Consider the following 17318-nt stretch of genomic DNA (forward strand, 5'->3'; position numbering starts at 1 on the left):
TTCAGTATCCTAGGTGGAAACAAATGAGAAAGGAGCAGACAGTAGAAGTATGCATTTATCTAGCAGGCATCAGTGTGAGACATACCACTGTTCTGGAATTCAATAGTCTTCTGCCTAACCCTTGCATTTTCAACATATTCAAGGTTCAGGGGCCTTCATGATGACTCTAATTTATGTCACAACTTGTAATTTCTAGTGTGGTGAAGGTCATTCTCAAATTTGGTATTATTCACAAGTTATCTGAAACTTGCAGTTACAATTCATGACAAGTAAAACATTCAGATTAATATTAGCCCATACCAGAGGCACCTATGACCAAATCTAAAGGAAGGCCAAATCCCCAGCTCCCATTTTGCTCTCACACAGTGTTTATGGATAATGTTTATTTTTTCTAAACAATTGTCTATAAAAGTGTTTATGTAGTATTTATGCCAACCACAGAAGCTGAGATTTTATATAATCCCCCAATATTTTTAATTGGGTCTTAGACTCTGTAGATATGAATGAGAATTCATTACACTGACACGGTCTTCAGACACCCTATGGACTGATCTAATATAAAATGACTCAAAGTACCTCATCTCCAATACATCATCATGCTCTCACTTGTTGGCCCAAGAAATCTAATTGAGTAAAATGTTTTCTCAAGGCAGGACATTATGCAGTTTTAGGTAATACCTCACAGGAGACAATAGCAAAGATCACAAAAGCCAAGAGTAAAGGGGGAATTAGTTGTCTGTGGTTTGAAGAAACAGCCTACCAAGACTTTTACATTAGGAAGTTGGAAACTTATAGAAAGTGTACTAGGTAGTTATTTTCTATAGTGTAAGCATTGAATATAAATATTTCACCCCCAAGGAAAGAATGAGTGATTGATAAAATGACATATATATATATTCAAATATTTTAGCATATGTTAAAAGGGCATTTTATAGATGTACATAGATTATTCAGTTTGTTTTGAAATACCTGCTTAGCCTAAAAATTTCTAATAAAAATAATCCATCAAAATAATATGTTTTGTATTTTTTCCTCTTAAACAAAGAGGTGATGATGAAACACTGAATCCAGAGATTTCATATTTCACAATGATAATTCTAAGATCCATTTGGTGGGAGTCTTTCTTCACATGCACAAAGACCACATTATCCACAGTGATAAATAGGTCTGTGTATTTAGCCAGGTGGCAAAACTCTAATTCACTTGGCTGGTGAAATAGTTCCTGAGTGTAGGAGAGAGATGGGGACTCCCTCCCTGGGGCTAGGGGAGCATGAGCCTACCTGAGCTGTGGTGTGATTGATCTCTGTAGAGGAAGGTGCCAACTGGAGGGTGTATAAATGGCTCCTTCTGGATTCTCCTTAAAAGCTAAATTGATGGAAATGTCTGAAAAGAGCAGTTCAGACATTTGTCCCTAAATGATAAAGAAAACCTTGGTTTTACCCACTGTTTGATTATAGGAGACTATAAAAAATTTAAAAAGAAAACAAAACAGCAGTATGCACATAGTAATAGATTAGAGGTAACAGGATGTTCTTCATTTACCAAATAAGAAAGTAATTGCAGTAAGCCCTTTTTGTTAGATTTTAGAAACCCATCTGTGCAGTGTTTCTTTTTATTATCAACATATAAACTAATTACATTAGAGGAAAAGGAGTGTTTAATTAAAAGTCTGTTTTAAAGAGTTACAATTCTATTCTGTTATTAAATAATTGGTTGCCAGATTTGTTAAGTAAGCAGTATTTCTGAAACCTTGTTTACAAACTAATTTGCATGAAGCACATGTTTGGTGAAATGATTGTGCCCCTTATTAAATCTAATAGATGTGTTACAGTGCTTTTTATCCATTACCACCAGGTGAATATAAAGCAGGGCAATAGAAAATGTGCACCAGGTGCTTTGAAAGATTTTTCTCCTACGCAAAGAAAAATGATATTAAAAATCTTACAGATGCTATAGATTCCTTATACGTAAGCAATTTTTTTTTTGTATATGGTAGGTTTGTGAAGATCATCTTTTAAGAAAATCTAGTACATTACTATGTCATATGTTGCAAAGGGAAAGATATTTGGGCTAGGAAAAGTAACAAATAGCAATGCACAAAGGAAACACATAGCTAATTTTGTAATTATAGATTTTATAATTATGAGATTTTAATCTCATTTTTCTTTGGAGAAAGTCTTCATCCTGCCTCGAAGGTATAGTGACATGGGGACAGTTCAAGGTACAATATATACTTTTTTGAATGGTCCTTATGGAACACAGTAACATGAACGATGAATATCTACAAAAAAATTAAATAATTGCTGGAATCTTCTCTGGGGAAAGCCTTTCCCACTTTTGGCATTCACTAGTTTCGAAAGTTAGCATGCCGACTCATGCAAATCTTCAGCTCATGTTTAGGCTGCAATTATACACACACACACACACACACACACACACACACACATATATGCACATATGTATACACCTATGTGTATAGAACAACATATAATAAAAAAGAGTCTGAATTTGAAAGAAAGGCAGGGTATGTAAGAGGGTTTGGAGAGATGCAAATAGGGGAAGATAATGTAATTATATTACAATCCCAAATAAATAAATAAACAATAATACAAAAATACATCTCATCAAGTATATTAGTGGAATGCTATCAAATATTTCACACACAATAAGTAGGAAAATATTCATTCACTTGGAGCCTTGAATGCATTAGAAACTACTTTGTTAACATTTTCCCATTGATCCACAATAGTCTAAGAACTAGAATTCAGAAAGGACTCCCTGTTAAAACACTGGGTAAAGAAAAGGCAAGGAAACAGAGCAGACATGTGTGACAATGAGGAAATTATATCATGCGATAGAGAAATTGAAGGCTAAAAGCAGATAAGAGGAGCACTCCAGCCACCTGATATAGAAGTTGAAGAAAAGCAAGGATATAAAATCATAATTCTGCTTGACCTTTGAACGGCTCTCTAGATTCCTTCTTCTTTAAGGACATAGTGAGCCATTTTTGTTCAAGTATTTCAAAGTGAAAAGCAAGTGGAAACTACATTTGTACAGAAATGCTTACGCCATCTCTATCAAATGCATCTAAATTCAGATTAAAATGATTATTTCAGTGATTACATTTATATATGAAAGTATCTTCCTTACAGAACTCTTGCACAAAACACATGTCGAAGGAATAATTGAAGACAACATTTTGCTCAGATTCCGACATAGGAGATGGCAGCTCTGACTAACATTGGTGATTTATTTTTTTCTCTCTTCAATATCATTCCCCAGGGAAGCTGGCAAACTGAAGCCTGTTCCATTAATGCCAGCAGGGATGTATATGTGTGAAGAGAATAAGTAAACATTTATTGTACCTGATGGCTCAATGAACTATCCACATGAGCTCTTTAAAGACTTGAAAATACTTGGCAGGCTTTATATTTAGGATGAGCCCTGCAAGCACTAGTCTTGTGAAAATGTCTATGTCTAACTCAGTTGAGCTTTTTCAATACAAACTGTTGAGTTAATCTGTAACTTGATAGCTCTTTTTTCTTTTGGTAACACATTAATCTCCCAAAATTTAATCATAACAACATCTTGTAAAATAATAGGCTGAGTAACTTTCTTATTTTTACACTGCCAAGGTAAAATAAAATCTGATTTTATTGCATTTATGTAATTGTATGAAGAGGGTAGACATTTAGGTAAAAAAATAATACAAGCAATTTAAATGAGTAATTCTAACACGTTTTGCTGCATTATCACTTCACATTTTTAGTGATTGTTTGGACCACCAAAATCATTTATTATATTGTCATATGATCATAATTCATTGATGAAAAATACATTTAAAAATATTTATTATTGGTTAAAATAACAAATTGTAGTTTTAGTCTCATGATCTAGCAGACTCCTTGAATACACAGTATATTTTTAGTTGTGGAATTTTTCTCTATTCCTGTGACCAAATATAATTATAATAACATGTAAATATGTAGAGAAGGGAGAGAAAAATGGGGCACATTAGTTATTTACTGATATTTCCTTGTTCTACTATTGTACTGATTTTCATTAAAGTAATCCTTCTTAGGAAGTAGAAACTTAGGGAAAAAATGTGGGTGTATTTACAGATATAAGAATGAAATGTAGGAGGAGACAGAAAATTTCTTGACTTGATCCATACCACAAAGAATTTCAATCATGCATTTTAACCATGTGAAATATTTTTTTTAAGGGGCAGGCTTTTGTATATTAAATATTAAATGTGTCTTAGTACTAAATTATTCAAATCAATATATTACAATATTATTTTAAAATAACTTATGATCTACTAAAATACATCAGTGATTTGGTATATTTTGAGCCATGTTTGTCTAGTAGAACACTGCATTCATTAATATCTTAAGTTATTTGTAGTGTTAATATTTACGTCAAAGTGTTATACAGAATTAATGAGGCAGAGGCAGGAGGATAACTGGGAATTCATGGCCAGCTTGCACTACATAGTAAGTTTCGGGCTATGCTATATGACATAGCAAAACACTGTTTAAAAATAAATAGATAAAAAGAAAGGAATTTCAATGCTAGTGCCATGACACTCAGTACCTACATGTCACCAAGAAAAATCACACATCATAATTATATTTTACGATTCTATGAGCCACTCTGGTTTGCTTCCACTTGTTTATTTTTTTTCTCTTTAATTTAAGGTCTCATTCGCTTGCAAGAGCTCATCAAAGCTCCATCAAGGTACAATCTTCGACTTAAAATTCGTCAGCTGCCAGCGGACACGAAAGATGCAAAGCCTTTGCTTAAAGAGATGAAAAGAGGCAAGGAGTTCCACGTGATCTTCGACTGCAGCCATGAGATGGCAGCGGGCATCTTAAAGCAGGTAAACTTGACAGTGCTTAAATTCTTCCTTTCCTCCTAAAATGTTTTACGCTATGGTGGAAAGGTAATAATATACCGTTATGTAATTAAAAAGTCAAAGAGATCATCGTTATAATAGTTTACAATAGAAACGCTGACAATTGCTTTCAGTAAATTTGTTTCAGGAGAAGTAAATATTGAAAAATATTGAAGGTCTTTAACACAGATTTAAGATGAGGGAATAAAGAGTCCTCGAATAACAGAATAACACATTGAGCCAGTAGGATAAAAAAGATGCTATGAAACAGATTCAGCCTGTATCTAAGTAATGCCTTACTTATGTGCTCCCTTTTCCTTATCTCCACAACCAAAGGAAAATGGTCTCTCCCAGTCTAATCTCAGAGAGACTTGGTAACTTGAGCAGCATATACTAACAATGACAAACAAGAAAAATCAGTAGCCCATTAATGATGGTTTCAATATTCATTGCACAATAGAACCTTGCCTATGAATAAAAGACATTTCAAAATCCATTGATTTCTCAGTAAAATAACATTATTCCAACAGTATATAGTCCCAATTGCAATCTAGAGTGTAGGGATTATTTAGTAGTCTCTTATAAATGAGGGACCAGTACTGGAGAATAAATGCAGAATGGTCTGCACTTATTGAGTCATAGAATGTGGATTTGAACAAAAACTTTATGGTTTTTCTTTTAGTCTTATAAAATGATGGGCTGACATTATGGTGGTTTGGGTAAATTTGTAAATTGTGTTAAAGTCTTTAAGCATAGGAAAAAATATTTGTAGTGGAGCGTTATGAAGATTCAGATGACAAATTATATGTCATTAAATGTAAACTACCAATAATAAATGCTTGCTATAACATGGTTAGTTTATTAAGTACATGTTTGTCCAACATTCCAATAGAAGTGTTGGTTTTACTACATTGAAATATTTCATTGATTTGGACATTGCTCTAGCTTTATATGTGGGCAATAAAGTGTTTGAAGAATTATGCTTGATTTTGATTTTTGTTTGTTTAAGTGTGAATGTAATGATGGAATAAACACTAAAAGCTTAAGTGAAGATTTTTCACATCATTTCCAAGCAACCCTTGAGCACATTAAGAAAGGAAGCTTTGCTCTACTCATGAGACAGACATTGGACTTGCACCTGTTCTTGGGCAAGTAAACAATAGATCAGGTTTTTTTGCAGTTTGGAAAAATGAGAAATCCTCTAACAATAGGGTGTGTATTCTGCCTTTTATTGAGTGTATTTATTATTTTATATCTTTCCTTATGAAATAATATTTAAATATACTCAGGGAATTGTCTTTATCAGACTGGCCTGTGAGACATTTTCTTGATTTCTGATTGATGGGATCAGAGCCTAGAGAAGTGTGAGTGGTGCCATTCCTAGGCAGTTGATCCTAGGTTGCATAAGAAAGCTACCTGGGCCTAAGCCAGAGACAACAAGAAACAATCTTCCTTCATGGTGCTTGCTTCAATTCCTGCCTCCAGTTCCTTCCCTTACATCTCCATGATGAAATAAGACTCTAAGGCAGTGGTTCTCAGCCTTCCTAATGGTGCAATTATTTTATAAAGTTCCTCATGTTGTGGTGACACACAACCAGAAAATTATTCTTTGCTACTTTATAACTGTAATTTGGCTACTGATATGAATCAGAATGTAACTGTCTGTGGTTTCTAATGGTCTTAGCTGACTCCTGTGAAAAGGTCTTTCAACACCCCCTAAAAGGTTATGAACCACAGGTTGAGAACCACTGATCTAAAGAAAAAGTCAAATAAGCCCCTTCCTTCACCAAATTGTGTTGTGTGTGGTCAACTAACATATGATGTGATTTGGTGTGGTATGATGTGATGGTGTGTGTGTGCGTGCGTGTGTGTGTGCACTTGTGTGTGTGTTTGTGTGTGTTTCTGAGATTTGTCAACTTTGGATGCTGTGAACTATCAAAGATATACCATTCAGAGCTGAACAGAAAAGTAGATGAGGTTTCAGAAAGAGTGCTTCATCTAAGAACAAGAACAAGTCTTAGGAAAAAACACAGAATGCTGGTCTCAGCTTTACCTTGTTTTGTTAGAATTTTTAAACATTTGTTCAGCCTAACTGCAGTTTTATAAAACACCAAGGAACATAGAATTTGAAGGAGGCTTTTTTGTCTGAAAGCTTTACAAGTGAATGGAGCTCAGGGCTGATTCAGTTTCCTGCAAGGCAAGTTGAAGTGCTTTAATCGATGGCCATGCCTTAGCAGCAGATAATTCCACATCTATTCAGATTTCTGACAGAGAATTCCCTAGGGCAGAGCCAAGGCACTCTGAAGAGTAAAAGATAACCATGAAGACTTTCTCTCATATAGGGATACCATGATCAAGGACTTCAAAGTTTTGATCAGAGAATATGAAAATAAAAACCTTCATCTTGAAGACAATGTAAAAGCTGATGTAAATATACCCACAACAGCGAGTTATAAAATAAAATTAATATTAATGTAACTATATATTTACCCTTCTACTTTTGTTAAACATGAGCAATGTTATTTCTGAATCTAACTGGCAGAATAAACTGCTCGCAAATTGTACACCTGGATGACAAAATAAGCAGCTTAATACTGCAGATTCCTACGAGTTTAATTTTAAACAAATAACCTTTGGTCTTCATAAAATATAATGTATGTGACAATGTATTTCAAGGCTTCCCAAATAATATTCATACATAAGAAGATACAGATAGTTTTCTTTTTATGTAGTTTGAAGTGTGGGAAGATACACTGATGTGTAGTTAAAAGAAGATACAGAGTGAGTGGATATTAAGATAATCTTTTGAGATAATAATACTCTTGTTTAGCTTTTTGAGGTTACCAGAGAAGTGCTTATATTTTTGCTCGTTTTTAAATAATATAGTTTATTGTTGATTCTTTGTTTCAAAATCAAAGTTTGAGAAAATGTGAAATAAAGGCATAAACTACTGCAGTTATTGCCATAGAGTTCGCTTCAAGATAATAATAAGAAACTCATTGTTCGAGAACACTCATGTCAAAAACAAGCCCAGGCTTAGCTCCTTACTGTGTGCTCAGCTCTCGTCCCTATTACTCCAGCACAGTTTCACATGCTGTCCCACTGTGCTAGGAGTTACAATTTATAAAGGCAAAGGGAATATTTGTTTTAGAATTCTTAATTTTTTAAAAAGATTCTTTGAGAATATACAATATATGCTTTTATAAAATGGTATGGATAAATATATAGGAAAAAGTCCAAATTGAATACCATTAGCTTTTGGTAATTAGAAGGGAGTTAAGCATGCCTTTAATCCCAGTACTTGGGAGGCAGAGGCAGGCAGATTTCTGAGTTCGAGGCCAGCCTGGTCTACAGAGTGAGTTCCAGGACAGCCAGGACTACACAGAGAAACCCTGTCTCGAAAAACAAAACAAAACAAAACAAAACAAAACAAAACAAAACAAAACAAAAGCATAGTTAATACAGACAACAAGGTTAATACAGACAACAAGCTAGGCTCTGTCCACTAAACATTGAACTGTGCTACAGGTTTAAGTGGATTTGAATTGGGTCAAGATGCTCTCTCCTCTTCCTCTCCTCTCCTCTCCTCTCCTCTCCTCTCCTCTCCTCTCCTCTCCTCTCCTCTCCTCTCCTCTCCTCTCCTCTCCTCTCCTCTCCTCCCCTCCCCTCCCCTCCCCTCCCCTCCCCTCCCCTCCCCTCCCCTCCCCTCCCCTCCTCTTCTTATTTATTTATTTATTTATTTATTTATTTATTTATTTATTGAAATCTCTGATAGGGAATGGGACCACAACTACTTTTTTTTAAGGACAAACTTCCTTCTGCCAACACTCATCATACTTTCCAGACCAGTGATGAGTTTCCTATTCCCTTTACAGGTTAAACCCATTGTATTATTATTATTTGTTTGTTTAAAAGATGAAGTTTTATTTTTTTTAATTTTTATTGGTTATTTTATTTACTTACATTTCAAATGTTATCCCCCTTCCTAGTTTCCTCTCCAGAAGCCCCTTATCCCATCCTTCCTCCCCCTACCTCTATGACAGTTTCCCCCCACCTGCCTACCCATTCCTGCCTCAGCACCCTAGTGTTCCTCTATTATGAGTCATCAAGCGTCCACAGGACCAAGGGGTTCCCTTCATAGTGATGGCAGATAAAGCAGTTCTCTGCTACATATCCACCTCTTGTCATGTGTACCACCTGTGTATTCTTTGGTTGGTGGTTTAGACCTTGGGAGCTCTGGGAGGTCCGGTTGGTTGATAATGTTGTTCTTCCTATGATATTTGCAAACCCCTTCAGCTCCTTTAGTCTTTGCCCAAACTTCTCCAGTGAGTTCCCCATGTTTAGTCCAATATTTGGCTGTGTATATCTGAATCGGCCAGGCTCTGGCAGAGCCTCTCAGGGAACAGCCATCCCACACTCCTATCAGGAAGCATTTCTTGGCATCAGCAGTAGTGTCTGGGTTTGGTGTCAGCAAATGGGATGGATCCCTAGGTGGGGCAATCTGTAGATGGCCTTTCCTTCAGTTTCTGCTTCACTCTTTGTTCCTGCATTTCCTTTTACAGGAGGAATTCTGGATTAATAATTTTGAGGTGGGTGGGTGGCCCCATCCCTCAACTAGGGGCCTTGCCTATCCACAGGATATGGTCTCTATAGCTTCAATCTCCTCTTTGTTGGGTATTTAGGTTAATGTCCTCTCTGTTGGATCCTGGGAACCTCTTGGGTCCCTGGCATCTGGGACTTTCTAGTGGCTGCCCCCAGTTCCTCCTCCCCAACTCATTTAGCCTAGACAGTTTCTCAATTCTCATGTGGTCATTGATTCAAATAACTTTGCTTTCACGTTGAGTATCTCCAGTTTGTCTTTTAGTCAGGTATATACCTTAGTTTTCTATCATTACATATAATAGTTGAGCTTACTATATAAAATTTTTAATAGAAATTAAATTATTCAATATGCTTCATTTAACTTCAGATGTACTTTAGGGTTATTGATGGTATTTTTATTTGTGAACCTCATTTTTTATTTATTCCTTATTTTTTATTTATCTATTTCTTTACATTTTAAGTTCATGCTTTTAGAAACAAGTATAATATTTTTCTCTCCTCAATTAATCATGGAAATGAGAAGACTCATGGACCTTTCATTGGCAACAAACATTCTCTTCTGTAACACTTAATGTACATGTTTAATAAAGAAAATATACCTTTATTTTGCTTAAGATAACCAGGGGCTATAAAGGTATAGAATAATTATTAATTCAAGAAATAGAAATGGCAGATTTTTTTTCTAAATTGCTTTCCTGTGTTTGTTTGATTTTTGCCAATCATTAATTAATTATTATATTTGTTCTTAATTTTTGAAGTGGCTATTTTTCTTCACTGAGTCATTCGTGTAATAAATAATAAATTTTATTGAATTTAATTGGTGAATTATTACCTGTGTCTATTAAGGTTCTTGTCCTTTGCACACCAATTCTAACTGAGAAAGCTACTTAGCAAATTATTTTTGCATAGTTAGTAGTGTGGGGGAGATTATTAGATGAGAACACTTACTTTCAACTAAGAGCTCTTCCTTCAGCTTAAAACTGCATGGATTTTTGGTTCTCCCTGTCATTTATTATTCATTTCTCTTACTTTTGCGAGATGAAAATGACAGGCACATTTCTCATCACTGTAAGTTTCAATACAAAAAGAACTTCATCTAAGATCATTGACAGTCAAAAATTGATAACCATTGTAAAAAGGGAAAGCAAGCTAATTTTCATCCGAACTTTAAACAAAGCTTAAAATATTCTGCTAATTACCCATACTTTTTTCAAAGTTATGATTTACATTTCCTTGATGTTCCCATCATGTCTAAGGTGGTAGGGAAAAAAAGTGCTATTTTACACTGTACTTTGCAGCTCTTTCTTCTAATGGCTCAATGAAGCTAATCAAATAAAAGGATGCCTCACACTAGGTTGTTAGTATTGAGTATATTAGAAATATAAGGAACAAACATTTTACTTTCAATTTTAGTGCCATTAAAATGTAGTGCTATAAGCTTTACAATTGCAAACATTCAAGGAGTAGCTTTTATATCAGAAAGATTAGTTCACAATTTCCCTAATAACAATTAATTTTTTTTCTTACTAATGTGTAAAGCTCAGTGTGGTTCAGTTTTATATACAAGGAATAATTGAGGTTAATTGTTCATCAAATTGTACTATTTTATCATTACATGTCATACTAAAATAATTTATTTCACATTAGGTACACCTTTAATATTAATCTTTGTATTTAATTCTTTACCTCATAGGCATTAGCTATGGGAATGATGACAGAATACTATCACTATATATTTACGACTCTGGTAAGTAACTTATTAAAACATAAAAATAATTCTGTAGATTTTATTATCACAACTCTAAAACAGGGTGGAAATGTGCTTTCGAGTGAGAAGTAATATAACGAGTAATACATTTCTACTTTGGGCTTTAGCTTATTTTGCTTGTTTTTGTTATGATTATTGTCAATAATTGACTAATTTTGAGTTTGTGTTTTTGAAAATTGGGCTTTTCAAATTGTCCTTTCAGTTGATTAAATATTTTCTTTTTAAAAAAGTTTTTATTAGATATTTTCTTTATTTACATTTTAAATGTTATACCCTTTCCTGGTTTCCCCTCTGAAAACACCCTATCCCATTCCCCCTCCCCCTGCTTCTATGAGGGTGCTCCCCCACCCACCCATTCATGTCTGCCCACCCTAGCATTCCCCTACTATACTTAAGTCATAGACATTTAGTGTTTTTAAGTTAACTTGCTTTTATTTGCAATTAGCAAATTGCATGTTACTTTTATAGTCATCTTTAAATACTTATATTTTCTTTATTATATGTAAAAGTCTGTCTTTACTTTTTTATGAGTGGTATTTACCTGACCTCCCTTCTGTTCCCTCCCTCCCTGCTTTGTTCCTCTCCTCCCTCCCACCAGCACTTTCGCTCTCTCCCTCCTTACCTTCCTTTTCCCCTTTTGTTCCACTGAGATGTAGCCAAGGATGGATTTAAACTTGCAATCATACCTGTATCTCATGAGTGCTAGGGTTATATGTGTATAATGAGGCCATGCTTAACTTATATTTCTTTATCTGTATAGTTAACAAGTCTAATTTCTCTTGTGAAGTACAGTTCCATCTTTTTCACTAATCCTTTCTTTCCCATTTTCAACTTTCAGCGTCTATGCTGTTTTCCTTCTGCCTTTAAATTGTCATAATTTTAATGATCAATTATCAACTTTCCTTAAAAATAATGTCAAAATACATGTGTATAATATTCATGGTTATTATAGTCCAATTCTAAATATTGTGTTATTAATATAAATTCAAAACATTTATAAATTAATGTATTATTTTCTAAGTCAATTACTATTTGATTTCATTCAAAACTTTAGGCATAATAAGAATAAAAATAATTAGTAGATAATCCATAAAGTTCTACTTGTTTTTTTCTCTGCAGTTCTACAGCAGTATTGTTTTTCTATTTTGTTGATGAACAGTTCAGTCAGTATTCTTGATCATTGTTTAAGATGTTGAACTTTCTTTCTTTGCTTTGAGGGTTATTATCAAAATCCAGTTGTTCTTCATATCTTTCTCTGAGGACAATGATTCCTCCAGGTAGGATTCTTTGACACAGCAGGCATTATGTCGCATACAAACACCAAGATTGTCTCTACTATGTCACTATATCACATCTTCCTTGAAAATTTTTACAGTTTAGAAGAAACTTGGTAGTAGGAAGGAGAAGATGGAGAGGTTACATCACCGTATCATACAGTTCTACATAATTCCATTGCAATTTGATTCAACATAATTGTAAACTTTTGAAAAAAATCAAGTCACAAAGTCTATGAAAAGAATAAAACAATTATTTTAGAATAGTTATAACACAAACTACTTTACTTCTCTACTTTTAATTTTAACCCAACTTCCCCATTTTTTTGGTCTGATTCTCCTTTATGAGTTCTGTTTTGCAATAAAAATGATTTCAGAAAATCTCTAGCAAAGGATCATGTTTTATATCTTCTCTCTTTTACTTCTACTCAAAATTTGAATGTCCTTGGTATTTTCAAATATTTTAGCTACGTTTTAAAAGCAGGTGTATAAATGGACAACTTTCTTTATTATACAAAGAACATGGTAGAGACACATTTAAGAAAAATAGATAGGATAACCAAGCAAAAGTATTACATTGATTGCATGTAAGTTGTCGCTGACATGGTGGTTATAGGAAGAGGGGGCTCTTTTTATGTTGTGGTTTGCTGAAAAATAGATAGCTGTTTGTAAATATGATTAAGAAACATATGGCATAATCTAGCAATAGTAAATTAGATGAAATTTAGAAACATCTCTTTATTCTCATACTTCTAAATCTTAGGAACTTTTAAATATTGGGCAGAAATCTTCTAGAGGGAAGGCCATCTCTCCGCATTTTTGTTATTGATAAGATTTCTTCTTTGATGGTTTCAAAAGCATTTATCATACATTCTGTTTCTTCTTATCACCACCTTATCTTTTTCTTGATGCTATAATACCCTGTCACCTTGTATGCAGGCCTCTTCTCAATATTCATGTCTTTCTGTTTTGTTTTGTGGCCTGTGAATTTTAATTAGGACATTTTGAGTGCCAGTGATTTTTTTCAACTCCCACTGGAACTTGGCCAACTCAGTGTTTGGTACACAACTAAAGCAATCCCTTAAAACCCATTAATAGCCAATGGATCAACAGTAGGCTCAGTTCCTTGTTCATGATTGGTTGTTGACAGGTCTAGTTTTATGTAGGCCTAGTGTAAACAGCTACAGTTGCAGTGATGATGTTTGCAATGACTGTGCCATGTCTTGAAGTGAACATTTTAACAATCCTTCACACTCTGTTCTTTTAACTCTCTCTTCCTTTACGTTTCCTGACTTAGAAGAGGTGGTATAAACGTCCTGCTTAGCACCAAACACTCAGCAATCATTTATGCTAAGTACCTTGAGTAGTCAGGAGTTTCCACGTTCAGCACTGTTCACTGTCTGGAAGTGCTGTACCAGCAGTGAGATAGTGTGTGGCAGAGAAAAAATACTCTCAGAAGCACATTTTAAAGGATGTAGACCAAAAATGCAATTCTTTTATAGCTCATTCTAGGAGAGAAAGTTGAGAGAATGTCAGAGGGCAACTTTCTTTTACACTATTTGTTTTTTTTTCATCTTAAAATATTCAGTATATTAAACCTCTGAATTTTGTGTACAGTGGTTTATTCACATTACAACTCAGATCCCACTTATTGTATGAAATATCATTCATCATAAAAATTGCCAAGTGGCTTGATTCTGTTTAACTTCAGTTTTGCTTATCATTTTAACTATTTTCCTTTGGTATATATTGCCAAATATTAATTATTTTCATCTCAAGTAAAATATATATCGTCTCTTTGTTATATCATATAAATAGAACACTAAAAGTATAAAGATTACTCTGTAGTGCAGAATACAACTCGGGACAATGTCAGCTTCTTTTCACTGGATTTTATGCCTGCTCCCTGAAAGGTATAGAAGTATAGGTAGCAAGCAAGATGTACACGGGATCTGTGACATTCATGTACCTTGGATCTTAGACTTTCCAGGAAAAGCTGAAAGAAATGTTAGAAAATGACATTTAACTTCTTTGATAGCTTTGGCCTTGTATCTCCTGGGGAAATTATCATAAAGAATAAGGATTTTCATGATGAACAGATTTGAGAGAACCATAGAAACAATATTCATTATGGTGAAACTCCAGATGGGGCATATAAAATAAACAACATGTAAATTTCCTATAAGCAACAAAATCAGTAATGTTTATGTTTTTTTTTTACCTTTCATATAGTAATTATTAATTACAGCCTTACTTCATAACTGGCTTCTCCAAGTAAAAGCAAGAAGAAAAACAAAAGAAAACTAGAAAAAACAAAAGTAAAATGTAACTAAGTAGCCAAGAAGTAGGGCCAAAAAAACACTGTTGCATAAAATATAAAGTCACGCAATCCTTAACAAAAGAAAGATTATAGAAATAGTAAATGTATATTACAGAAAAGCCTATTATTCTGTTGCTTAAATTATAATGTAATCAATATACTTGTGTTCATGTGCAAAAAAACCATATTTGCTTTGTATAAACTTAATGATAGTTGATTTGGATCTAATTGATTTGTAATGCTTTGCATATCTTGATATACAGTGCTGGAACTATTCTAATGAAAATCAGATGTAAAAATGTTCAGCATAGTAAGCTTGTTGATAAAATCTACTTTTGGTGACAAAAGAAAATTTTTGTTTCAGGACCTCTTTGCTCTTGATGTGGAGCCCTACAGATACAGTGGTGTAAATATGACAGGGTTCAGAATACTAAATACAGAGAATACCCAAGTCTCCTCCATCATCGAGAAGTGGTCTATGGAACGTTTACAGGCACCTCCAAAACCTGACTCAGGTTTGCTGGATGGATTTATGACGGTATGAATAACTATTTTAAAAAATCACTTTGACTATTTCTAAGTAGTATTGTATACATCTTTAAACCACCTGGGTGTAAACAGTACTTTGTTGTTTTGATAGAAAATATATAATATCAGAGGTCCTACTGTAAATAATTCTATTAGCTTTATGTGGCCAATGCTCTATAGGAGTTGAGGCCTTGGAGAATGGAGCTGATAAACAACTCAGGCTAAAGTCTAATGTAATAGCTAAGTTTACAGTGCCTTAGATAATTTATACCCTGAGGGTTAAGAAATGTCTCATGAGCAAAATTGTCATGAGTTCAAACTATATACAATCACAAGGACAAGTCATAGATGCCAAAAATTACATTATAGGCATTTAAGCATTTAATTCAATAACAACAGCAAATAATAGTAAGTAATTTGAAGAAATTCACTTCTATGTGCTATACCTAGGAGAAACATAAAAACAGATTCCAAGAATAATTCTGTGTTTTGAAGAAACTGAGGTCACAATATTCTTGTCTTGTTTTTTAGAGTTTTCTTATAAGCACTCAGAATTCTCTTCACAGGACTCCATTGATGAACCACATTCTGATATTCCACTGCACTTAAGCACATTCTGACATTCCCCACCTTACCGATGCTTTTACATTTCCCCCATTACCCAAGTTCTGACATTCCTTCTTCTTAACTACGTTCTGACTTCCCCCCAACCATGTTCTAACATTCCCCCTCAACCATGTTCTCATGTCTTCTCCCTTAAACATGTTCTGACATTACCACACTCTTATTTTATTTTTTATTTTATAATTAAAGACTATTCAAAGTGGTTTTGGTTTGATGTTATAAAACTTTAATTATCATTTGATACATGCATATTATATAAGCAATCAAATTATAAACAATCAAATTATAAACACAATGAGAAATATTAGACTAGTGAAAGCATCATTTATTATTATACTCTGCAACCAAAAACAGAGATCCAAACTATGCCCATTACTATTAGATACATTATTATCTTGATCAGAAAAATCTAGAGAATAGTTTGAAAAGAGAAACATTCGATTATAGTTCTATTAGTTTGTAGAAAGTAAGTATATATTTATCTCCAATAGGAATACAGATGTTATGATGTCCCATAAAAAAGGAAGTAATTCAAATCCCAAGGAAAAATTAAATGTAGTTTCTTCATCAGATGGATGAATGAGTCTTTTATGGTTTCAAGATTAAGGCATAAACTTGAGTTACTTTACTAAAAAGTAACGTCTCTGTTGTTGCATAGGGCCTTAACTTCGCCCTAGGTCGGCAAATTTAACTTCTGATGATATGGTTGATATCTCCTTTTGCATTTTAGTTGAAGGTTCGCTATTGTGTGTGTGTGTGTGTGTGTGTGTGTTGACGTCTACTCTCTCTTTACCCTGTTGTCCTAGATGGCCTAGAGATGAAGGAGCTGAAAAGGGATCTATAATATTTCAGTAAGTCCATCTGCAATGACAGATGCTTAAACAACACAGGGCTAGCTGAAGGTAGTTCAGAATATCTATCAATAAATATTTCTGAGCTCTTGAACAGTACCTTGAGGCAATTTTGATAAATTAAAAGTAAAGAAGGAATAAAAATAACCAATCATAAAAGAAATTGTTTTTAACATTTGTAGGTGAAGATGTGTGGATAGAGGGGTGTACTGTGGGACAAACTGTAACCCACTACAGTTTCTTCAATAAGATGTTTTCTATGCCTGATTTATTTATTGTTTTTTTGTTTCTTTTGAATGGGAAGGATGCAAAGGGAAAGGGATGAGGAGACAGGGAGATGAATGTACATGATGTGAAATTCACAAAGAAGCAATAAAAAGTTGGAGAAAAGTAAAAAAGGAAAGTGCAAGAAGATCCGTTGGTGCTCCCCCATTTTTATTTTTCAATAGTTGCT

The 17318-nt window shown here is 34.0% G+C and overlaps 1 protein-coding gene across 5 annotated transcripts in view; it reads left to right on the forward strand.

Moving 5' to 3' along the window:
• The window catches only part of Grik2 (glutamate ionotropic receptor kainate type subunit 2), a 630456-nt gene that overhangs the window by 253136 nt on the left and 360002 nt on the right, over window positions 1-17318 (forward strand). For all 5 annotated transcript variants that reach the window (XM_034524652.2, XM_076917171.1, XM_076917172.1 and 2 more), the window contains exons 5-7: window positions 4701-4882; window positions 11193-11246; window positions 15226-15399. In XM_034524652.2, the coding sequence (XP_034380543.1) occupies window positions 4701-4882; window positions 11193-11246; window positions 15226-15399 (410 nt within the window). The remainder of the gene's footprint in view (window positions 1-4700; window positions 4883-11192; window positions 11247-15225; window positions 15400-17318) is intronic.

This window comes from Arvicanthis niloticus, chromosome 20 (genome assembly GCF_011762505.2).
Source record: "Arvicanthis niloticus isolate mArvNil1 chromosome 20, mArvNil1.pat.X, whole genome shotgun sequence".
In the NCBI taxonomy this organism is placed as follows: Eukaryota; Metazoa; Chordata; class Mammalia; order Rodentia; family Muridae; genus Arvicanthis; species Arvicanthis niloticus.